General features: G+C 43.6%; 1 protein-coding gene across 1 annotated transcript in view; it reads left to right on the top strand.

The window, feature by feature from the left end:
• LOC144792163 (uncharacterized) overlaps positions 1 to 16,894 on the top strand; it is a 581,805-nt gene extending 564,911 nt beyond the window's left edge. The window contains exon 28 of the mRNA XM_078667056.1: positions 11,250 to 16,894. Coding sequence (XP_078523182.1) covers positions 11,250 to 11,309 — 60 coding nt within the window. The 3' untranslated portion in view covers positions 11,310 to 16,894. The remainder of the gene's footprint in view (positions 1 to 11,249) is intronic.
• The last annotated feature ends 1,403 nt before the right edge of the window (positions 16,895 to 18,297 follow it).

Here is an 18,297-nt window from a genome sequence, read left to right as displayed (position 1 = left end):
TGTGACAGATGAGCACCTTCGGAGGTGGTTGATTGCATCTTGGTAGCCAAGCGTCCCTCAACAAAATACTGTATACATCTATTGTTGACACAATGTGTGGCCTTAGGTGGACTTTGGCAGATAGACCCCCTAGAAAACTATCTGATGTTTTGTTGGGTTTTGTTTGTCCCTTGCTCCTGGCACAGTTAAAGGATACCTTTTGTCTCTTTCAGTTTTTTTACATTTGAAAGATCAGTTCACATTGTTTTTTAAGAGGTTTATGAAAAGAATTTTCCTCCCTCTCCCGTTTTTTATGCCACAGTGGGACCTTAACTTGGTCCTCACATTTCTGACATGCACTTCACAGCTATTCCTTGTGGGTCCTCACCCTTAAGACTGTGTTCCTCGTTGCCATAACTGTGGCGTAACGTGAGTGAGCTCCAAGCTCTGTGTGTCAACCTGCCATGCACCATCTTCTTCCTAAACAAGCTGGTTTTGCAGCCACGGGTATCCTTCCTACCTAATGTTGTGACACTGGTATAAATCTGTCAGAACATCACCTTACAGGTGTTTAATGCTGTGCCTCACCTGTCTAAGGTGAGAATAGATTCCATAGTTTGGACCACAAGAGAGTGCTGAGCGTTTACAACCGCCATGAGAATAGGTGTGGGGGGGACTAAGAAAGTACTAATTGCAGAAGGCAAGGGGCATGATCCGATAGGGATCTGGGGAGATGGGATACCTCCTTGGGCCAGGTGGCAATATTGCGCGACACAAACCAGAAGTCCAACCTTGACCATGCACCATGATGCTCGGAGATACAGGTACCCTCCCAAATCGCTGAGTGCCTACATCGCCAAATGTCAACCAGGTTTCCATCTGAGACGAAGGCGTTCAATGGCGCACTAGCATAAGGGTGTAATGTCTGGGAAGTCCCCCCTCCTGGCGAGGTCATCGCCTAAAATTGCATTAAAGTCCCCAACCCAGATAATAGTGTCACAACCAGACACTTTAACTCTAGCCCAAATGTCTTGGAAAAAGCTAGGGGAGTCCACATTAGGGCATACACCATAACTATCACTACTGTGGTCCCTTCCAGTGTGCCCAGGCGAACAACGAACCTACCTTCCAAGTCAATGTATAATTCCCCTTCCCTCCAGTCCAAACCCCATCATTATCAGGACAGCAACGCCTCGGGAGTAGTTGGAGTATATGGATGAGTACACTTGGCACCACCTACTATGCTTCAGCCTGGGGGGAAGGTACGACATTGAGATGTGTCTCTTTTAGAACACACACATCTACATTGTGCCTCAGCAGGTAGGCATGCACAAGCCTGGACTTACTACCGTCATTCAGTCCCCGGATGTTCCATGTTAAAAAATTCAAACTGGTGACGTGATGACTGACTGTGTACATTGCAAGAATACAGTGAGGTAAGGGCAACACATCACAATCTTAGTAATCCAGGTGCAAACAATCAAGCTGTCATATTGGCTAACAATTTAATAACAGACCCTGCCCCCCACCCTCCGCCCACACCAACCCCCAATTAGGTTGTAGAGAACCCACCTTCAACAACATGAAGAAACAATGAGCAAAAGGGAATCCTCCCACAGGAGTGCAGGACCGTCAGCGTACTCCCCTGTCAAGACAGGGTGGCCGAGAAACTGCAGAGAGCTAAACCAATTGCATGAGAATGTTCAAACAAAACATCCACATATCAGTGCAGCATGGTAGGAGCTAAGGTCCGCACATCACAGTCCGACCTAAGGTGTTCCAACTCCCCCCGGTATTACGTATAGCCTGACAAGCCCCTCCCACTGGCCCCCACTGTATTGGATCTCTCCACCCCAGCAGAATGAAACTATAAAAAAGAAAAGGGGGGTAAACAACCTGAGGCATGATGAACAAAGTTCAGCAGGGAGAGCATGTCGCGCAAGCCCTCCAGCCTCAATCCCAATGCAGGACAACTGGGACATAGGAGGTGACACAGCTGGAGAGCCGTCAATCATTGTTGTTGAGTCGGGCATCAGCCGAATCCGCTATCCTGGAGCCAGGTTTAGACTGCTTACCACCGATGTGTTTTGCGAATTTGAGGGCATATTTGGCATCTGTGAAAAAGTGTGCGGATCCTTCATGGGTGATCTTAAGTTTGGCTGGGGATAGCAACGAGTAGGGGATCTGGGCCTTCAGCAGGAGTCGTTTAGCAGGCAGGAATTCACATCTCGCCATCTGTACTGCAGATGTAAAGTCCGGGTAATAGGAGATTTGATTACCCGTGTGCGTGATCTTCCCCTTCTCTTGTGCCAGACGCAGAATCAAGTCCCGGTCTTGGTAGTTGAGAATCCGAGCCAGAATGGGTATGGGCGGGGCTCTGACCTGTGGTTTAGGGCCCAGGGCACGGTGCGCCCTCTCGACCGCGAAGACCACAGATAGATGAGTGTCGAAGAGCTCCCGGAGCAGTCAGCCACATAGATCTCCATCTTGGCAATAGCCTTGGTCTCCGGTATGCCCGTGATACGCAGGTTATTGCGGCGCGACCTCACCTCCAAATCCTCGTTTTTGGCGCGGATTAAACCCAACACTCTGTCCATCTGTAGAAGTTGTTCCTTTTTTTCCACTTGGAACTCATGAAAGTCGGAAACCTTATTTTCAAGTACATCGAGTCTGGTCTCATGAGTCCCTACTTGGGTTTTGATAGCATCTAGTTGGGTAGTGAGCTCATCCAACTTGGTATCGATGTTCCGCAAGCTAGACCGCATCTCAAGCATCAGGGTGCATAGGTCTTCCCCCCGATCCTCCGTCTGTGACTCCGCAAGTCTCTCCACACCGGCCTCAGGGTCGGATTCCGTGAGTCTCGTGGTCCTCCTCTGGTCAAAGGTCAGCTTCGGCTGCTTTGCGTCCTGCTTCCCCATGTCCCGTGCAGACGTCGTCGTCCTCCCCCGCAGGGCTCACCAGCCGCCCAACACACGAATGGCACACACCCGGCCGCTCCACCCCCGCTACCTGCCGACTTCTGATCGGCGAGTCCACGGGGGCAGCCCACAGCCTTGGCCTGAAGGGGTAGCCAGGGGACCCTTCCGCGCGTCAGTCAGACAATGGATATGTCTGCGGGGTCTGACATACAATTCGAAGAGGCAACGCTCCTTATGGGATCACCAATTCACCAAGGTCGCAGCAGCGCCCAAACAAGGTCCACGGAGTGTCTCACCAGCGCGACCTATACACACTTGGCATACCAAGAATTCAGTTCACCTGTAGGCCCTCCATATGAATAGTGCCTCTGCGGAAAACTCAGGCTCTCAGGTACAATCTGGCGTGCGAGGCGTGCTTCTTGCCTCAGTCTAATCTCCAGGTATACATCCACTCAGGGCAGTGGCAGCAGTTGCGCTCCTGGACGGACGGGGCCCTATCTCTGGCCCGATGTGCACCACCAAAGAACTGCGGGCACAATCAATATTTGGTATGGCGCCACTACCTCCCCTATTGCCGCATCGCCACTTCACACTGCGTCTCACCATCGGAGCCCAGGCAGCGCGGGTAGAGATCCTCGGACATGTCAACACGTCTCTGCAGTAGGGTCCGCAGCACGGTCGATGCACACATCCAGGGCCTCTGATATATGAGGAAGCGCTGCGCAGCCACAAGGGCCTCCGTCTCGTGGACCGCCGCGGGCTCAATTTCAAGGTCAGCCCACCCATGCAGTGGCAGGACGAGTGCGCACGGTCAGCCCAGCCTCAGCAAGTCACACAGCTCGGCTCCGGAACGAAGCCCAGGGACACATGACACATCAATCTGCACCTTGCATCGCCTGCTCCCCTTGGGCGAATGTGCAGCACTATGGTAGCTCTCTAAAGGGAAGGATTACTACAGAATTAATACTTGGCCGGCAGAGCTCACTCACAGAGTGGCCATTTCACAGCTCAGCAGGCCACGCCCCATGTCAAAAGAACACTTGACATGTTGCAGAATTCATTACAAAAGTCACACAATGTGTGTGAAAAGTAGACCAGGAAAATGTGAGTGTCATCAGTAGCCAAAGAATGCCCTCAGTACCCCAAGCTAGAGCCAAAGTAGAGTCACTTAATTGTAGGCCAGCAGTACCCAGGGAGAGAGTGTGTAAGATAGGTGCATGATTAGACCAGAAGCTGATGAGAGTTAAGGCTGGATCCAGAACCAAGATCCACTTCCGAGAGTTACTGTGAAGGCATCTTTGTGTTTGCACAATTATGTGTGTGACTGTCTGCTTGTGTGTCTACCATTTTCCTTCTCATTCCTGGAAAGATAATTGTCATTCTTGATATAATCTGGGCATTCCTAGTTTAATTGTCAATACTGGCAGCCATCACTGACAGACTGTAAGTATGACTGGGCTACTTTTGGCGGCCCATGACATAAAGGTGGCTACATCTGGCATCATAATGGTCATGGCTCATGTATTGTGAGTGTCCTGACCATTATGGTATCCAGCCTTGACACAGTGGTGCCTCTGATGCAATGGTGAGCATTATTGGTTTATAATAGGCATCCTTTGCTCTAAGGTGTGCATCCATGGCAGGTGATCATCAAACCCGGACATTTGGAGGAGATTCTGCTCATGAGAAGCATCTATACTTGTGAGTACGTGATGAAAATGAAAAGCTGATGTATGGGGACTGCATATTTACTAAAAAATGAAAACTGCTACATTGAAGAAAAATATTATGTTTCTTTCAGAGAATTAGTTTGGATAATTGAGTTCGTTTGCCCTAAGCGAAATGTTTATTTTCTGGAGCTGGTATTATTATTATTATTATTATTATTAATCGGGTTTTATAAAGCGCAAACAACCCGGAGGCCTCGTAGCGCTATGTACCGTCAGACTAATGAAAAGGAAGGGAAGATTAAATGAACAGATAAGTTTTCAGATCCTTCCGAAATTTTAAAAGGCTAGGTTCACTGCGAAGGAGAGTGGGCAAAGAGTTCCATTCCTTTGCGGCATTCCAGGAAAAGGAACGTCCACCCCATCTAGTGCGTCTGATCTTATTGACAGTAGCTAGAAAAGCAGTGCTAGATCGCAGTGATCTGTGAGGAAGGTAGGGTTTTGCTAGGGAGCAGATCATAGTGGGGGCAGTCTTCCACATGGCTTTGTGCATGATACACAGGGATTTAAACAACACTCTGGCCTTAATGGGAAGCCAGTGCAGTTTCCTCAGGGCCATGGTACCTGATTGCCGTTTGTTGAGGCCTAGTAAGAGGCGGGCTGCGGCATTTTGTATCACCTGCAACTTCCTTATTGTGGAGGTGGGAGCCCCTAAGTATAGGGAGTTCCCGTAGTCCAAACGGGACAAAATAATGGCTTGCACCATTATTCTGCGAGCTTCGAAAGGGAGAAGTGGTAACACCTTTCTCAGCATACGCATGAGCCCAAAGCATGTGGCGGACAGAGTAGTAGCTTGCTGCAAGAAGCTGAGGTTAGTGTCCAGCCAAATGCCTAGACTCTTTATATGGGACTTTGGATGGGGCGGGGGGCCCATACACGAGGGCCAGTCCAGTAGAGGGCTGGGAATGGGTGAGTTGCCTAGCATCAAAAGCTCCGTTTTCTCGCCATTTAATTTTAAATGCGAGGTAGCCATCCACTGAGCGACCGCTACCAAACAGTTGCTTAAATTAGAAGAGGAAGAGTCCGCCTGATTCATGGATACGACTAATTGCGTATCGTCGGCGTAAGTCACTATGTCAAGGCCGAACGAGTGCACTATATCAGCTAGAGGCTGCATATAAATATTAAAACGTGTCGGGCTCAAAGCAGAGCCCTGGGGCACACCTTGATCCAAGGGCCAGCATTTTGAATGGGTAGTGCCCTCGACAACCTTAAAGGAGCGATTCTCCAGAAAAGACTGGAGCCAGTGCATGGCCTTCCCAGAAATTCCCATTTTATGGAGGCGGTGAAGGAGAATGCTGGTGTTAACAGTGTCAAAGGCGGCACTAAGATCGAGCAGCATAATTGCTGTAGTGCCGCCTTGATCCATTTGTTTCCTGGCCAATTCAGTTACCGCCAAAAGAGCCGCCTCAGTTCCCAATTTGGGACGGAAGCCGGCTTGGGAATCATGGAGAAGATGATGATTTTCTAAAAATTGAGTAATGGACGTGTTAATATGTTTTTCTAAAAGTTTACTGACCCACGGAAGGAGAGAAATAGGTCGGTAGTTGGCCATGTTCTCCGAGTCCAGGGTAGGCTTTTTCAATAGGGCCTTAACTTGGGCACATTTCCACGCAGTGGGCACTGAGCCTGTAGTGATAGATGCATTCAAAATATTAAGGATAACCGGTTTGATGGTGTTCTCAATTGTTATTAGCTGGCAGGGGGGGGCAGGATCCGTAGGAGATCCGGATTTAATTTTCAACATGATAACCCCAAGTGAGTTCTCATCCAACAATGGAAACTCATCTAGTTTTGGAGTCCTGGTGTTTAGTGGGGTGGTTCCTGTATCCTGACATAAGTTAGGTGGTTTAAAAGCAGAGGCAATTTTCTGTATTTTACTATGAAAGTATTCAGCTTGACTGTCACAGCGGGCCTGAGCTTTACTAGGATCAGGAGGAGTCAGAGGGGTATCAATCAGGAATTTAGCTATCCGAAAAATTTCTCTAGAAGAGTTGGAGGCGGTTATAATTTTTTCCTCGAAGTATGATGTTTTAGTACATCTAATTTCTGTTTTGTATTTTTTGATGGCTTCAAGATGAATGATTTTGTCTGTATTACTACGGGAAATCCTCCAGTTTCTTTCAAGTTTCCTACACACCCTTTTTAGTTCTTTAAGTTGGGGAGTATACCAAGGAGAATCCTTAGATTTAGTCTTTTCTTTGAGGGCTTTGATAGGTGCAATAGAGTCCAGGGCTGAGCACAGCCAGTTGATGTAGTTCTCATACAGCAATGCCGGGTCTGTCTCATTTTGTGGGGGAGCCAAGGAGAGCAAATTGGCCCATTGATCAGGGGAAATTTTGGACCAGTCTCTCCCTTGTAGGATAGTGCGGGGGGGGGCTGTAGTGACATAGCTGGTGTCCACTGTATAGGTATTAAATAGTGGTCTGTCCATGTAAGGGGCAATGGAGTCCCTACTTCCAGTCTATGATCATTGCTAAGTATCCCATCAAGGAGATGGCCCTTTTCATGGGTGGGTTCAAAGCCCTTCTGTATGATCTGGAGAGCTGCCAGACTGTCCAGAAATGCCCTAGCCGTTGAATTATTAGGGTCGTCTAAATGGATATTTATGTCTCCTAATATCGAGAAGTAGGGTCTACTAACCACTAAGTCAGCTATCTTAGATTGAAGTGAGTCAATAAATTCTCCTATTTGGTTAGGGGGACGGTAAATAAGGGCGCCAGAAAATGAGACTGTAGGTGAAAAGTCCAAAGTGAAGAGCATACTTTCACAGTTAGAGATAGCGGCCGATGAGGTCCTACAGAGGTAGTGGTTTTTAAGAAGAATGGCTAAGCCACCTCCTCTACCTTCTGGTCTATCTAGCCTTTGCAAAGTGTATCCCATTTGTAAGATAGAAGTAATATCAGTGTCAGATGCATCTTTTAACCACGTCTCTGTCAAAAATATTACGTCGGGATCATTCTCCTCTAGCAGGAGGGACATTTGCACAGCGTGTTTGGTTAATGATCGGCAGTTTAAAAGAAACATTTTGTAAGTTTTGACAGGGTACGGTTGACCTTCCTGACTGGAAAGTGTAAATTTACAGTGGGAACAGATTCCCGTAGTAGAGTTAGGATGAATGGAGTGCCGACAGGTATCGTTAATAGGCCACATAAGATTTTTTAGCGTAATTGAATCATACCGTATCGGTTGGCTGCATTCTGTTCCGCACTGCGCAGGGGGGGGTGGCCCCTGGTCCCGTCCGGTCGCGGACGGGCGCAGACGGGCTTGCCTTTGGCGCGCCCGCTGCGCCCGCCCGCTGCGCGGACGGGCGTATCTGGTGTTTATATCCACTGTAGGGGGCGGGAGGAGGGTGGGATCGTCGATCATCTAGACCGCGATCCTTCCCCTACCCAAGATGGCGCCCAAAGTCAGTTCAGCGCCCAGTAATAGCGGCGCTCTATCAGCTGAGGAGGGGGGAGGAGGCCGCCCTGGGCGACGTAAATCTCACACCAAGGTCAGGCCAACTGGATAGTTAAAATCTATCCTATTAAAATATATACAGGTTTTAAAAGCAGGTTATTACCAATCATTAACCGCCAGTTAGCAAATAACAAGATTCTAGAAAGAGCAAGAGCGCTGAAGGGCCCCCGGCTTTCCGCCTCAGGGGAGAAGGAAGTATGACAAATACCTCGAATGAGCGGGGCTGCACTCCTTTAGTAACCTGGGAGGGCGGGATCGTCGATCATCTAGACCGCGATCCTTCCCCTACCCAAGATGGCGCCCAAAGTCAGTTCAGCGCCCAGCGCCCGGTAATAGCGGCGCTCTATCAGCTGAGGAGGGGGGAGGAGGCCGTCCTGGGCGACGTAAATCTCACACCAAGGTCAGGCCAACTGGATAGTTAAAATCTATCCTATTAAAATATATACAGGTTTTAAAAGCAGGTTATTACCAATCATTAACCGCCAGTTAGCAAATAACAAGATTCTAGAAAGAGCAAGAGCGCTGAAGGGCCCCCGGCTTTCCGCCTCAGGGGAGAAGGAAGTATGACAAATACCTCGAATGAGCGGGGCTGCACTCCTTTAGTAACCTGGGAGGGCGGGATCGTCGATCATCTAGACCGCGATCCTTCCCCTACCCAAGATGGCGCCCAAAGTCAGTTCAGCGCCCGGTAATAGCGGCGCTCTATCAGCTGAGGAGGGGGGAGGAGGCCGCCCTGGGTGACGTAAATCTCACACCAAGGTCAGGCCAACTGGATAGTTAAAATCTATCCTATTAAAATATATACAGGTTTTAAAAGCAGGTTATTACCAATCATTAACCGCCAGTTAGCAAATAACAAGATTCTAGAAAGAGCAAGAGCGCTGAAGGGCCCCCGGCTTTCCGCCTCAGGGGAGAAGGAAGTATGACAAATACCTCGAATGAGCGGGGCTGCACTCCTTTAGTAACCTGGGAGGGCGGGATCGTCGATCATCTAGACCGCGATCCTTCCCCTACCCAAGATGGCGCCCAAAGTCAGTTCAGCGCCCAGCGCCCGGTAATAGCGGCGCTCTATCAGCTGAGGAGGGGGGAGGAGGCCGCCCTGGGCGACGTAAATCTCACACCAAGGTCAGGCCAACTGGATAGTTAAAATCTATCCTATTAAAATATATACAGGTTTTAAAAGCAGGTTATTACCAATCATTAACCGCCAGTTAGCAAATAACAAGATTCTAGAAAGAGCAAGAGCGCTGAAGGGCCCCCGGCTTTCCGCCTCAGGGGAGAAGGAAGTATGACAAATGACAGATTGAGACAAAATGCTTGCATTTACAAATCATATTTAAAGCTGATAATTGAATGGTAATTTAATCTGATATAGGCGAGACTCATTGAGTGGTTATGAACATTGTGCCAGAGGACACATGCTGCTTTGAGGGATATTTCATTACTCATGTAAAGGCAGATGAATTGATGATACTTTTCCTGAAATTCATGCTGGTAACTCTGCCTGAAATGTCTGGATGGTCACTATTATATAGTGACAAACTTTTTTATTTGCTTGCCGTGATTTTACTTGAGCAGAAGTAGCTTTCATAATAGAAAAGATTCAAGACCCCTGGTCTGGACAGTCAGGTTCACAGAGAGGGGCATTTTGGTCACTCGGTCCTGTAGGAATTTCTGGTTTGAATTTATCCACAGACCCACCCCCAAATAGATACTGCTCTGGTATCTATTCAGAACCTGAGGAGCCTGCAGCTACAAGTCTCTATCACAAGGACACGCTACTTCCCTTTGGTAATGCTGTTACTGGTAGAGACTTTATCTAGATTTGATTTTACATTATCTGGAGATATTCTCTGTGCAATAATGCCTACCAGTTAATTGTGTGCAATGAAAGGAAGTGGTTGACTTGAAACACCCTGCAAACAGACAACTCTCAGGAAAGTAAATATAGCAGCGCTGTTAGAATGTGGAATTATGCATCAGGCTCAGCCTTGTTGGTTGTCTCATAGTACTCCTTAATGCAAATGATAATCAAGTGACAATCTAGTAAGGAAATGTTACTTCTTGAGCAACATGAACACCCTCCATCTAAATTATTAGGTATTGCTTGTGAAACCTTTAAAAAAAAGAACCTGCAGAGTGTGTGTTATCCTTTGAGAGAAATAGTCCTATACCTCAAGTAACTCGACTTTGGTAAATACAATGGGTCCGATTCACAAAGATAAACGGACAAAAGTCTAACTTTAAGACTTTCGGTATTCACAAAGGGCATTTATGAGTAGTAAAGTTAAACATTTGTCTCAGTTGAATCTAAGCTTTGGTCTTAAGTTTAACTATTTGGTTTCAGTTAAACTTAAGACCAAAAACTCTTTAACTGAGACAAAAGTCTAACTTGTACTACTCATAAATGCCCTTCGTGAATACCGAAAGTCGTAAAGTTAGACCTTCGTCTCAGTTTACCTTTGTGAATCAGGCCCAATGTTTGCTATGCAGATTGTTTGTCCATACCTGCCTTGTCTCATACACCTAGGAAGAGTGCGTTTCAATATACTATTGACAATTGAGCAAGGGTAGTCTGTCAGGGGAATTCATTTTAGAAATCTGTAAAACAAACCTAGTAAGTTCCAAAGGATTTCAGACCATCTGGCTTTTTATGTTTCATGGCCAGTCTTCAGAAAATGTTTGCTTGATTTGCTAGGGTTTCTCAAGATTGCATGCCAGGCTGTTGCTTCGGAGTCACCATCTGTAAGCGTATGGATAAGGATGCATGCCTTGAGTGACTATGACATAAAGGCACTGTGCCTATCCAGGGGTGGCCAGATCATTAGAAGGAAGAGGTTAAAAAGAAATAATTGCGGCGCTCTGTAAATCTGGACTGATTTAAAGGTGGCTGGTAATGAATACATGAAGTCCAGGAAGAAATGCTAACTGCCAAGGAGGATCCCTGAGAATAAGTTACTTCGTCGTAGAGTAGTAGGATTGAAGAAATTCGGCTAGAAAATTTTCCTCTGGATTTAGTATTTCCTCCAGAAATTTGAGGATTTTCTATTAGCACCAAACTTTTAATCAGGGCTTTGATGCATACAGCATGATCAGAAGTTGTCTATTGAGCTCTGATTCCAACTTTCCCCAAGTTAATGTTACTTCATTTTTTTTCCTCCAGAGACACAAATTATTGGACAACTCTTTCTTGCAGTATTTAGGAGCAAGTGGCAGGAAATAAATGTTCCAGAGCCCCAAACGTACGAAGGCATACTGCAGTATTACCACAAGGAACAAAGGAATAAGAAGTAGTATCTCGTTCAGAATGGACTCTAGAGAGATGAATGCAAAGAGAAGATATCTTATATATGTGTGCTTGTCTGAAATGGGACGTGGGAACTAGGTTTTTTGCTGCTAATACAAAAGGGGAGGGTGATATATTTATTGGATGCACTCAGTATTCTATTATATGCAAGACTGTTTTTTTGTAGATCTTTTTATTATACTTTTTTACTATGCATTTTTAATATTTTTTTTTAAATCTTGAATGAAAGGCATCTTAAGCCAACACCACCGTTTAATTTTGCATAAAAATACTTACAAGTAAGAATTTTTGATATTCAACCAGAAGTGCGAACAATTCTGAACCAACTTTGGGATCCAATATATGATAAGTCCATGTAGTGGAAATCTACATGCACTCTCAAAACTAGTGACAGCTATGTAGGAGAGCTACTTGCATATCAGGATTTGTTTCAATGTTATAAAGCTGGGATCCTGTTTTTGCTGAAAATGTTATGAAACTGTCTTTTTGCATTTGCTTTTGTATTCTTAAAACTAGGTTTGCACAGTATTCTGTTTTCATTTTATTTTCCTGCACTAACTGCTGAAAAATGTGAAGCTATCAAACAATATGCATCTGTATTTGCACATGATGGTTGTTCCACTCATCATACTTTATAGGGGAACAACAATGTAAGCATTGAAAACCAACTAAAGGGTCTTTCCTCTTGAATGTCTTTCACTAGCTCTGTTAACAGCCGCATTTGACACATGCTATTGCCCACAACAGGAGGGTAATATGTATTTTTAGTACATCTACTTCTCTGTCCTTCTTGCGCTCCTGGTTGACTTTTGCTCAGCTGACTCAGTCTTTGTTCCCACATGCGGTATGTCACATTTCTACTTTGCCTTCTGGTTCTCCCTTTTCAAGCCTTTTTTTCTGCATTTATTTCTCAGTCTGCAAGCTTGCAGGAACGTGTGTCTAGATTAGCCTCTAGGGCGGTAACAGCCAAACTGCAGGTGGAGTCAAAGATATTATTATCAAAATGAATTACAACTAGATCTGACCGGCCCTTAAAAGAGAGCTGCCCAAACTGATAGTAGGATGAGGGAGTGAAAAACCTATTGACTGCAGGCAGCGTGTTTTATGTAAAAATGTGATGACCACCCCGTGAGCGACCTGATAGTGATGGTATGGCAGGTGTAAAAATAGTGGAAAACTCTTCCACATAGGAGGGGGGTCTATGTCCCAAGTTTCTTGAAAGTAGATCACGTGCGACGTAGAAGTGATATGGACCCAGTCTGGAGCAAGTAATTTATGTTTTAAACCAGCTATGTTCCATGAAGTGAATAAACACTTTCCCTTATAGCCTACTGAGTATGGCAAAGGGGATGCAGTGATTCGACTAAAAGTTCCCGATACAGCTAACTCGATTAGCAGGGTAGAGTAATTAGGGGAGACGGTGATGGGTCCTGCACCAGGGGACATAACTAGGGTATGAGGAGTTAATTTCACCACCTACTTCCTCCTGCTGCCGTGGATCCCCTAGGATGTTATGTTAATCTATCTCTTGTAGATCGATTAAGGCCTCAAACCTGTTGGCTGTGGATATAGAAAATAGAACATTTCCACAAAAGGCTGGGCAGAAGGGGGGCACCTGGCATCCTACGAGAGGGGTGAATGCCATTGTCTATTATAGCCAGAACCAACTACTTCCCGTGTTATAATCAGTACAAAAAATCAATGTTAGAGCCATATCCCCCAACCGTGGACTCCATTTATGTAACTTTACCTCAAGTCTACTGAGATTATTTGGTATAGAGTCAAGAGTTTTTAATTTCCGATCTTTCCTTATGAACCAAGGTAAGTATCTCAGGAGGCATTGCAGAATAAAGAGGGTTTAAATTGGAGTTAGTCTCATGGTGGTTGCATCAATAAATATATTTTAATTATAATTGGCACAGTATTTGCTGAAAGATTTAGGAGCTCCTTGTGTAAAGTGGAAATCACTAAATTCTGTGGGTACGGAAATTAACCTTTAGTTAAAGCTTTAACAGGCACAGAATAAAACACAATTAAAGTGACTGATGAGAACTGTACTTTCAAAAAATCTCATTATTTAACAGACATAACCTATTATTGTCTGCTAGTGAGAAAGTCTAGCAAAAAAATCTACCTGTGACTAAGGCAGGTATCCAAGGCCTGTGCGGTAAAAATCTGCAACACATCTTTGAATGTTAGGGTTTACATTTGCAAAACGATTGAACAATGTTAAGGGGAAACGATTCTTGAAATTGGTCAGCAGGGTCTCGAAACAGTGTTCTGGGGTCCAAAGGCTCCATCAATAAGCACCTAACCAGTGAACTACATAATTAAGGCAGTTAAAATAAATATCAGTAAACAATGTAAAAAGCGGCTGCAAGGGTTTCACTGCTTAGCCATCCCACCTGCAAAAAGATTAACATGACGTTTGCCATGATAGGGCCAATGTTAATTTCTTCCTCCCTTTAAAAAGTAAAATATATCTTCTCTAAAGAGGAAATAAAAATGCTTGTTAACACCGTGGTAATTGATTTCCAGACTACATTTTGGCAAATCTATCTTAAGTAGAGCTCTGCAGTCTTCTCTAGAACATTTAAACCCACTTTCCCTTCTATTTTTTAAAATAATGTAAAACATTTCTTTATTGCCATTTTACAAATTACATCAGCAGGTCGTATATATGGCAAATTAAGTATCAACATTACATTTCACACTGAAGGCATCAACGCAACCATAGCAAATATTAGTTATAGCATTATGCATGTTGATGTGTTGTTCTAATAAAATAAATTAAATAAAGCCATTACAATGTATTCAGTAGAAGTGTTGCCAATAATATACTACTAATAAAATAACAAGAAATAGCTATGAACAGCTGACTAGGGCCATGAGTGTGGCTGCTGAGGCACATGCATATGATCACAATATAACCAATATACATAATGGTAACATAGTGGGGGACAGCAGGAGTGCTAGGGATTTAGGCCACCTTTCCTTATGTTGCTAAATAGTTCACCTTCCCTAAAGAATTTGACCATGTTCCCCCTATTCTCATAACGCTCAATTGGCTACAAGTGATAGGTATTGCCTTCAAGCTCTGCTTCATAGCCTAACGCCTGAAGCACAGTCCTTCCCCAACTTCACTACTCTTCTGCCTAGTTCTGCCTGCAACTCTCTCCAACTCACCATCAGACCCCAGTCCTACCTCTTTCCTTCAGAATGTAGCGAAAGACACCTCTCTGCTGTTGATTTCTAGACTAACCGAAAGCTTCCTTTCCTGAACTTTGTCTTGAATGAAACATGACCTGTTACCTACACTCCGTACATGTCAATTCGTGATGTGTTTTACTGTCATTTGTTATCTGCCATGGTTCTGTTATTTTGAAGCACCTAAACCCCTACGGGTTCAGACGAACTACATAAAAAATTTGAAATAAATAGATGCCAGCATGAAACAGAGACAGTGGAGTGCTGGCAGGCAGTAAGCATTTATTAATCTTAAAATACTTCAGGAGGCTATTTTGACATTAAGCCATCTCACTCTTCAAAGTGTATACACGTTGTATCCCGAGCAAATTGAACAGTGTATTATGCAATTTGTGAGTTCAAAAGAGACATTACAGTCCACATGAGTGTTTATCTTCTTCTTTAATGTTCAAAACAGCATCCTTATGAGTCCTAGCCAACACGTGTTTCGCCTATTTAGCAGTATATGCATACAGACTTCATCAGGGCTAGAATATACAACAAAGACAATAAATACTAACTGAAGTATATATAGTAAAACATCTACAATAGCAAAGAAAAAAGCCTCTTCAAAGTGATAGCTGAATAAGGAGGCCTCGTGAGGTTTGCACTCTAAACCTGACACATTCATACATATAAAAAGGTCTCAAAACATTGAAGCCACCCTGAAAAGAGAGCTTTCTGTACTGAAATTGACACAACAAACATAATAATAGAAGTATGAGCTAAATATGTTTTAAAGGCACTTTATTATTTAAGTTCTGATTTTTAAAGAAATTCATTTTTATATTTTTGTTTCCACTCTTTAAAAATAACACTACATGGTTATTATAGTGTATTTACAGATGTAGATAGATCATACTTCATGTAAACATTTTGTAGTTTTTTAAGTGGGGGAAGTATTCTTTCTAAGATGACTCTGTATTCTGTATCTCATGCACTGCAATGGCTGAATTGCCTAGAATGTAAAATGACACAGCAAACAGCATGTTGTTAAGGGAGGAATCCTTTCATAGCCCCCTGATTTATATTTTAGAAACGTAGTGCCAATACCTCCAACACAGATCTAACCTGTCATTCTCTACCCCAGTTAGCAATAAGCCAGTCCAGGATATGCAAAATAAATGACAAAGAGGTTGCCCAGTGCTTTGTAATCTACCTTCACCAATACATTATTTTCTAAATATTTAGTCATTTGCTATCCTGCTCTCCAGTATGTGGCTATCCTACTGACATTAACATGAAGGCCTCCGTTGCTATGTGGATGACGCTCACTCTTGGATGCAATCATTCTGTATTTCCACAGGGCAGAACTCATTCTCATTCACATATTTTAGGCCATCTAGCGCCATTTAAAATCACAACAGCTTTTATACTTCTATGAGTGTAGTTTTCAGACGACTACGGTTAGAGCTCTTATCTTTTTTAAAACGTGAACTAATTTCTGGGCCTTCTGATTTTAAAGCGGATATACCCAGCTATAAATGTGGCAAAAGCATAAGGCTGGTATGTCACCTTTGTTGAAATTGGCCAGGAATGGCAAAGCTCACAACTCTCTTCCCTCAGTGCATGCACATGTGGTGGGTCATTGGTGCACTATACGTTTTCTGTTCACTGAAACATGACTTTTCTGAAAACCTCTAAAAAGCACGGCTGCTTCAATCACTAAACGCAAATCCGGTTATTTTTCATGAATTCAGAATGATCACAAATGTACAATGATAAATAATTATTACACTTAGAAATAGTGGAATAATTCCTAATTTCTTTAAGTTACTTTGAACGTGAAATTATGCCTGTTCTCTATTGAAATTCTTTTTGCTACTCTTTGAAGATGTCCATTTCAATATGGAAGATGCATTTGCTTGCATTTGAGGACATATTCTGGCTACCTGCCTGATATCAGTACCCAATTTTAAAAAACCTTGTTGGCTGGAGTTCTGATGCATTCCATGTGTCACCAGTTCTGTTGTGTCTCTGTATTCTTGTCTTATTTAAGTATTGGAACTATTTGGAAACACACTTTTCATAATATCATGCTCCTGTAATGCATGTAAAAAAAATGTGATTTGAATAGTCTCACTTTTCTGCTCAAAGGAGAATTCTACAAGAATTGCAGTTCATGGAATTAATACAGAAATGTGCTGACACAATTACATATCTGACTACTGTGAAATTATTTTTAGCAATGTAATTTGCAATATATATATACATATATGTATTGCTGTTTGTATTTTGCTAATAAACTTTTTATACCAAGCAAAATAAGTTTATAAGTAATTTTTGGTTGCTCTTAGAAGTGAGGTGTGAGACACATTTCTCTGCCGGAAGTAGAAGCTATGTCTATAAATGTGTTATCGGTTATCTGTTAATGACAATCTCTCTATCTAGGTGTATGGCTCCCATCCCTGTATCCATCTGAAGCAAGGGCACTGGCTTCTGTGTGTAATCCCGGCCCACTGATATACCTCTTTGTTGTCCAGAGATTTTCATTTTTGATTAGTGTTTTTTAATCATTAGAGAAGTAATTTAGCTTGGGTAGACATTGCAAATGTGGGCAGAATTTTCCTGGATGAAGTTTTTAAAAATGGTGGATGTGTTACAATGATGATGCAATATTTCCGGAACCATGAGACCTATATACTTCATTTTGGTGTCATGACATAGGTTTTGGGGGTCAAGTAGTCTTATAGAGGCAGGAAATAACTCCTTAAAGCAAGCATTCCACCATTTTCGAAAACAGCAGCTATAATAGAGGAAGAAGAGACATTTATAGAAATGAAACAAATAATAATGGTTTTTAGTCCTTTCATGTATACACCAAACAATGTTTATGATCTGAATATGAAAAATGTTTTTATCACTCCTGTTTTAGACACATTTTCATAGTTTGCTTTATTTTTTTGTTTCAGCAATTGTTTGTGGGTACATTTGCAAAATGTTGAACATTTGCGAAGAGCATATCGCCTTGGACATCTTTTTGTTTCACAAGTTTTGTGTTCTACATGTACGTGTAGTTCTGTCTTTTGAGGCTGCAGAAATTTCGTAGGTTTTAGCACTCCATCAATATCTTCCCAACCAAATTCACACTGATCTTTCTCTACATGTGCATGATCCAAAACATGTACACATCCTCTGATCAAGTAGAAAGCTTTTTTAATGTGTCCATGCACAGAATATGACAAAGTCACTTAGCGGGACTGATCACGTAGCGGGACTGATCTCTTGAACTCACTGTACCGAAGATAGTAAAATGTGTGATAGTCAGAACTCAATTTGAACGCACGCACAAGGTATTTTTCTACTTCTTTAAAGTCACATTATTCTTTGGTCTCAGCAAAGCCTTTTAGAAGTTTCACAGGTGAACAGTTAAAGTTTCAAGCTTTGTTCCACGGCGCTGGTAGTCCAAAGACTGCCATATTATGAGTTGACCACCGGGCCGGCGGTGTGGAGGCTGAGATCTTGCAGCAGTGGTGAGTGCTTTTCCTAAATATATTGATGCGTGTGTGCATTTCGACTGCAGATGTGTTGGATGCACACATAGGCATGAAATATGTGGAAAAATACCATATACCCATTATCGGAGTTCAGCCATGAGTGGGCAGTCCCAACAATGGGTATCTGGTTCAAAAAGGACTCACCTATAGATCGCCACAAG

Source organism: Lissotriton helveticus, chromosome 11, assembly GCF_964261635.1.
Source record: "Lissotriton helveticus chromosome 11, aLisHel1.1, whole genome shotgun sequence".
Classification (NCBI taxonomy): domain Eukaryota; kingdom Metazoa; phylum Chordata; class Amphibia; order Caudata; family Salamandridae; genus Lissotriton; species Lissotriton helveticus.
The sequence above is the reverse complement of the archived record's forward strand: the minus strand, read 5'-3'. Positions and strand labels throughout refer to the sequence as shown.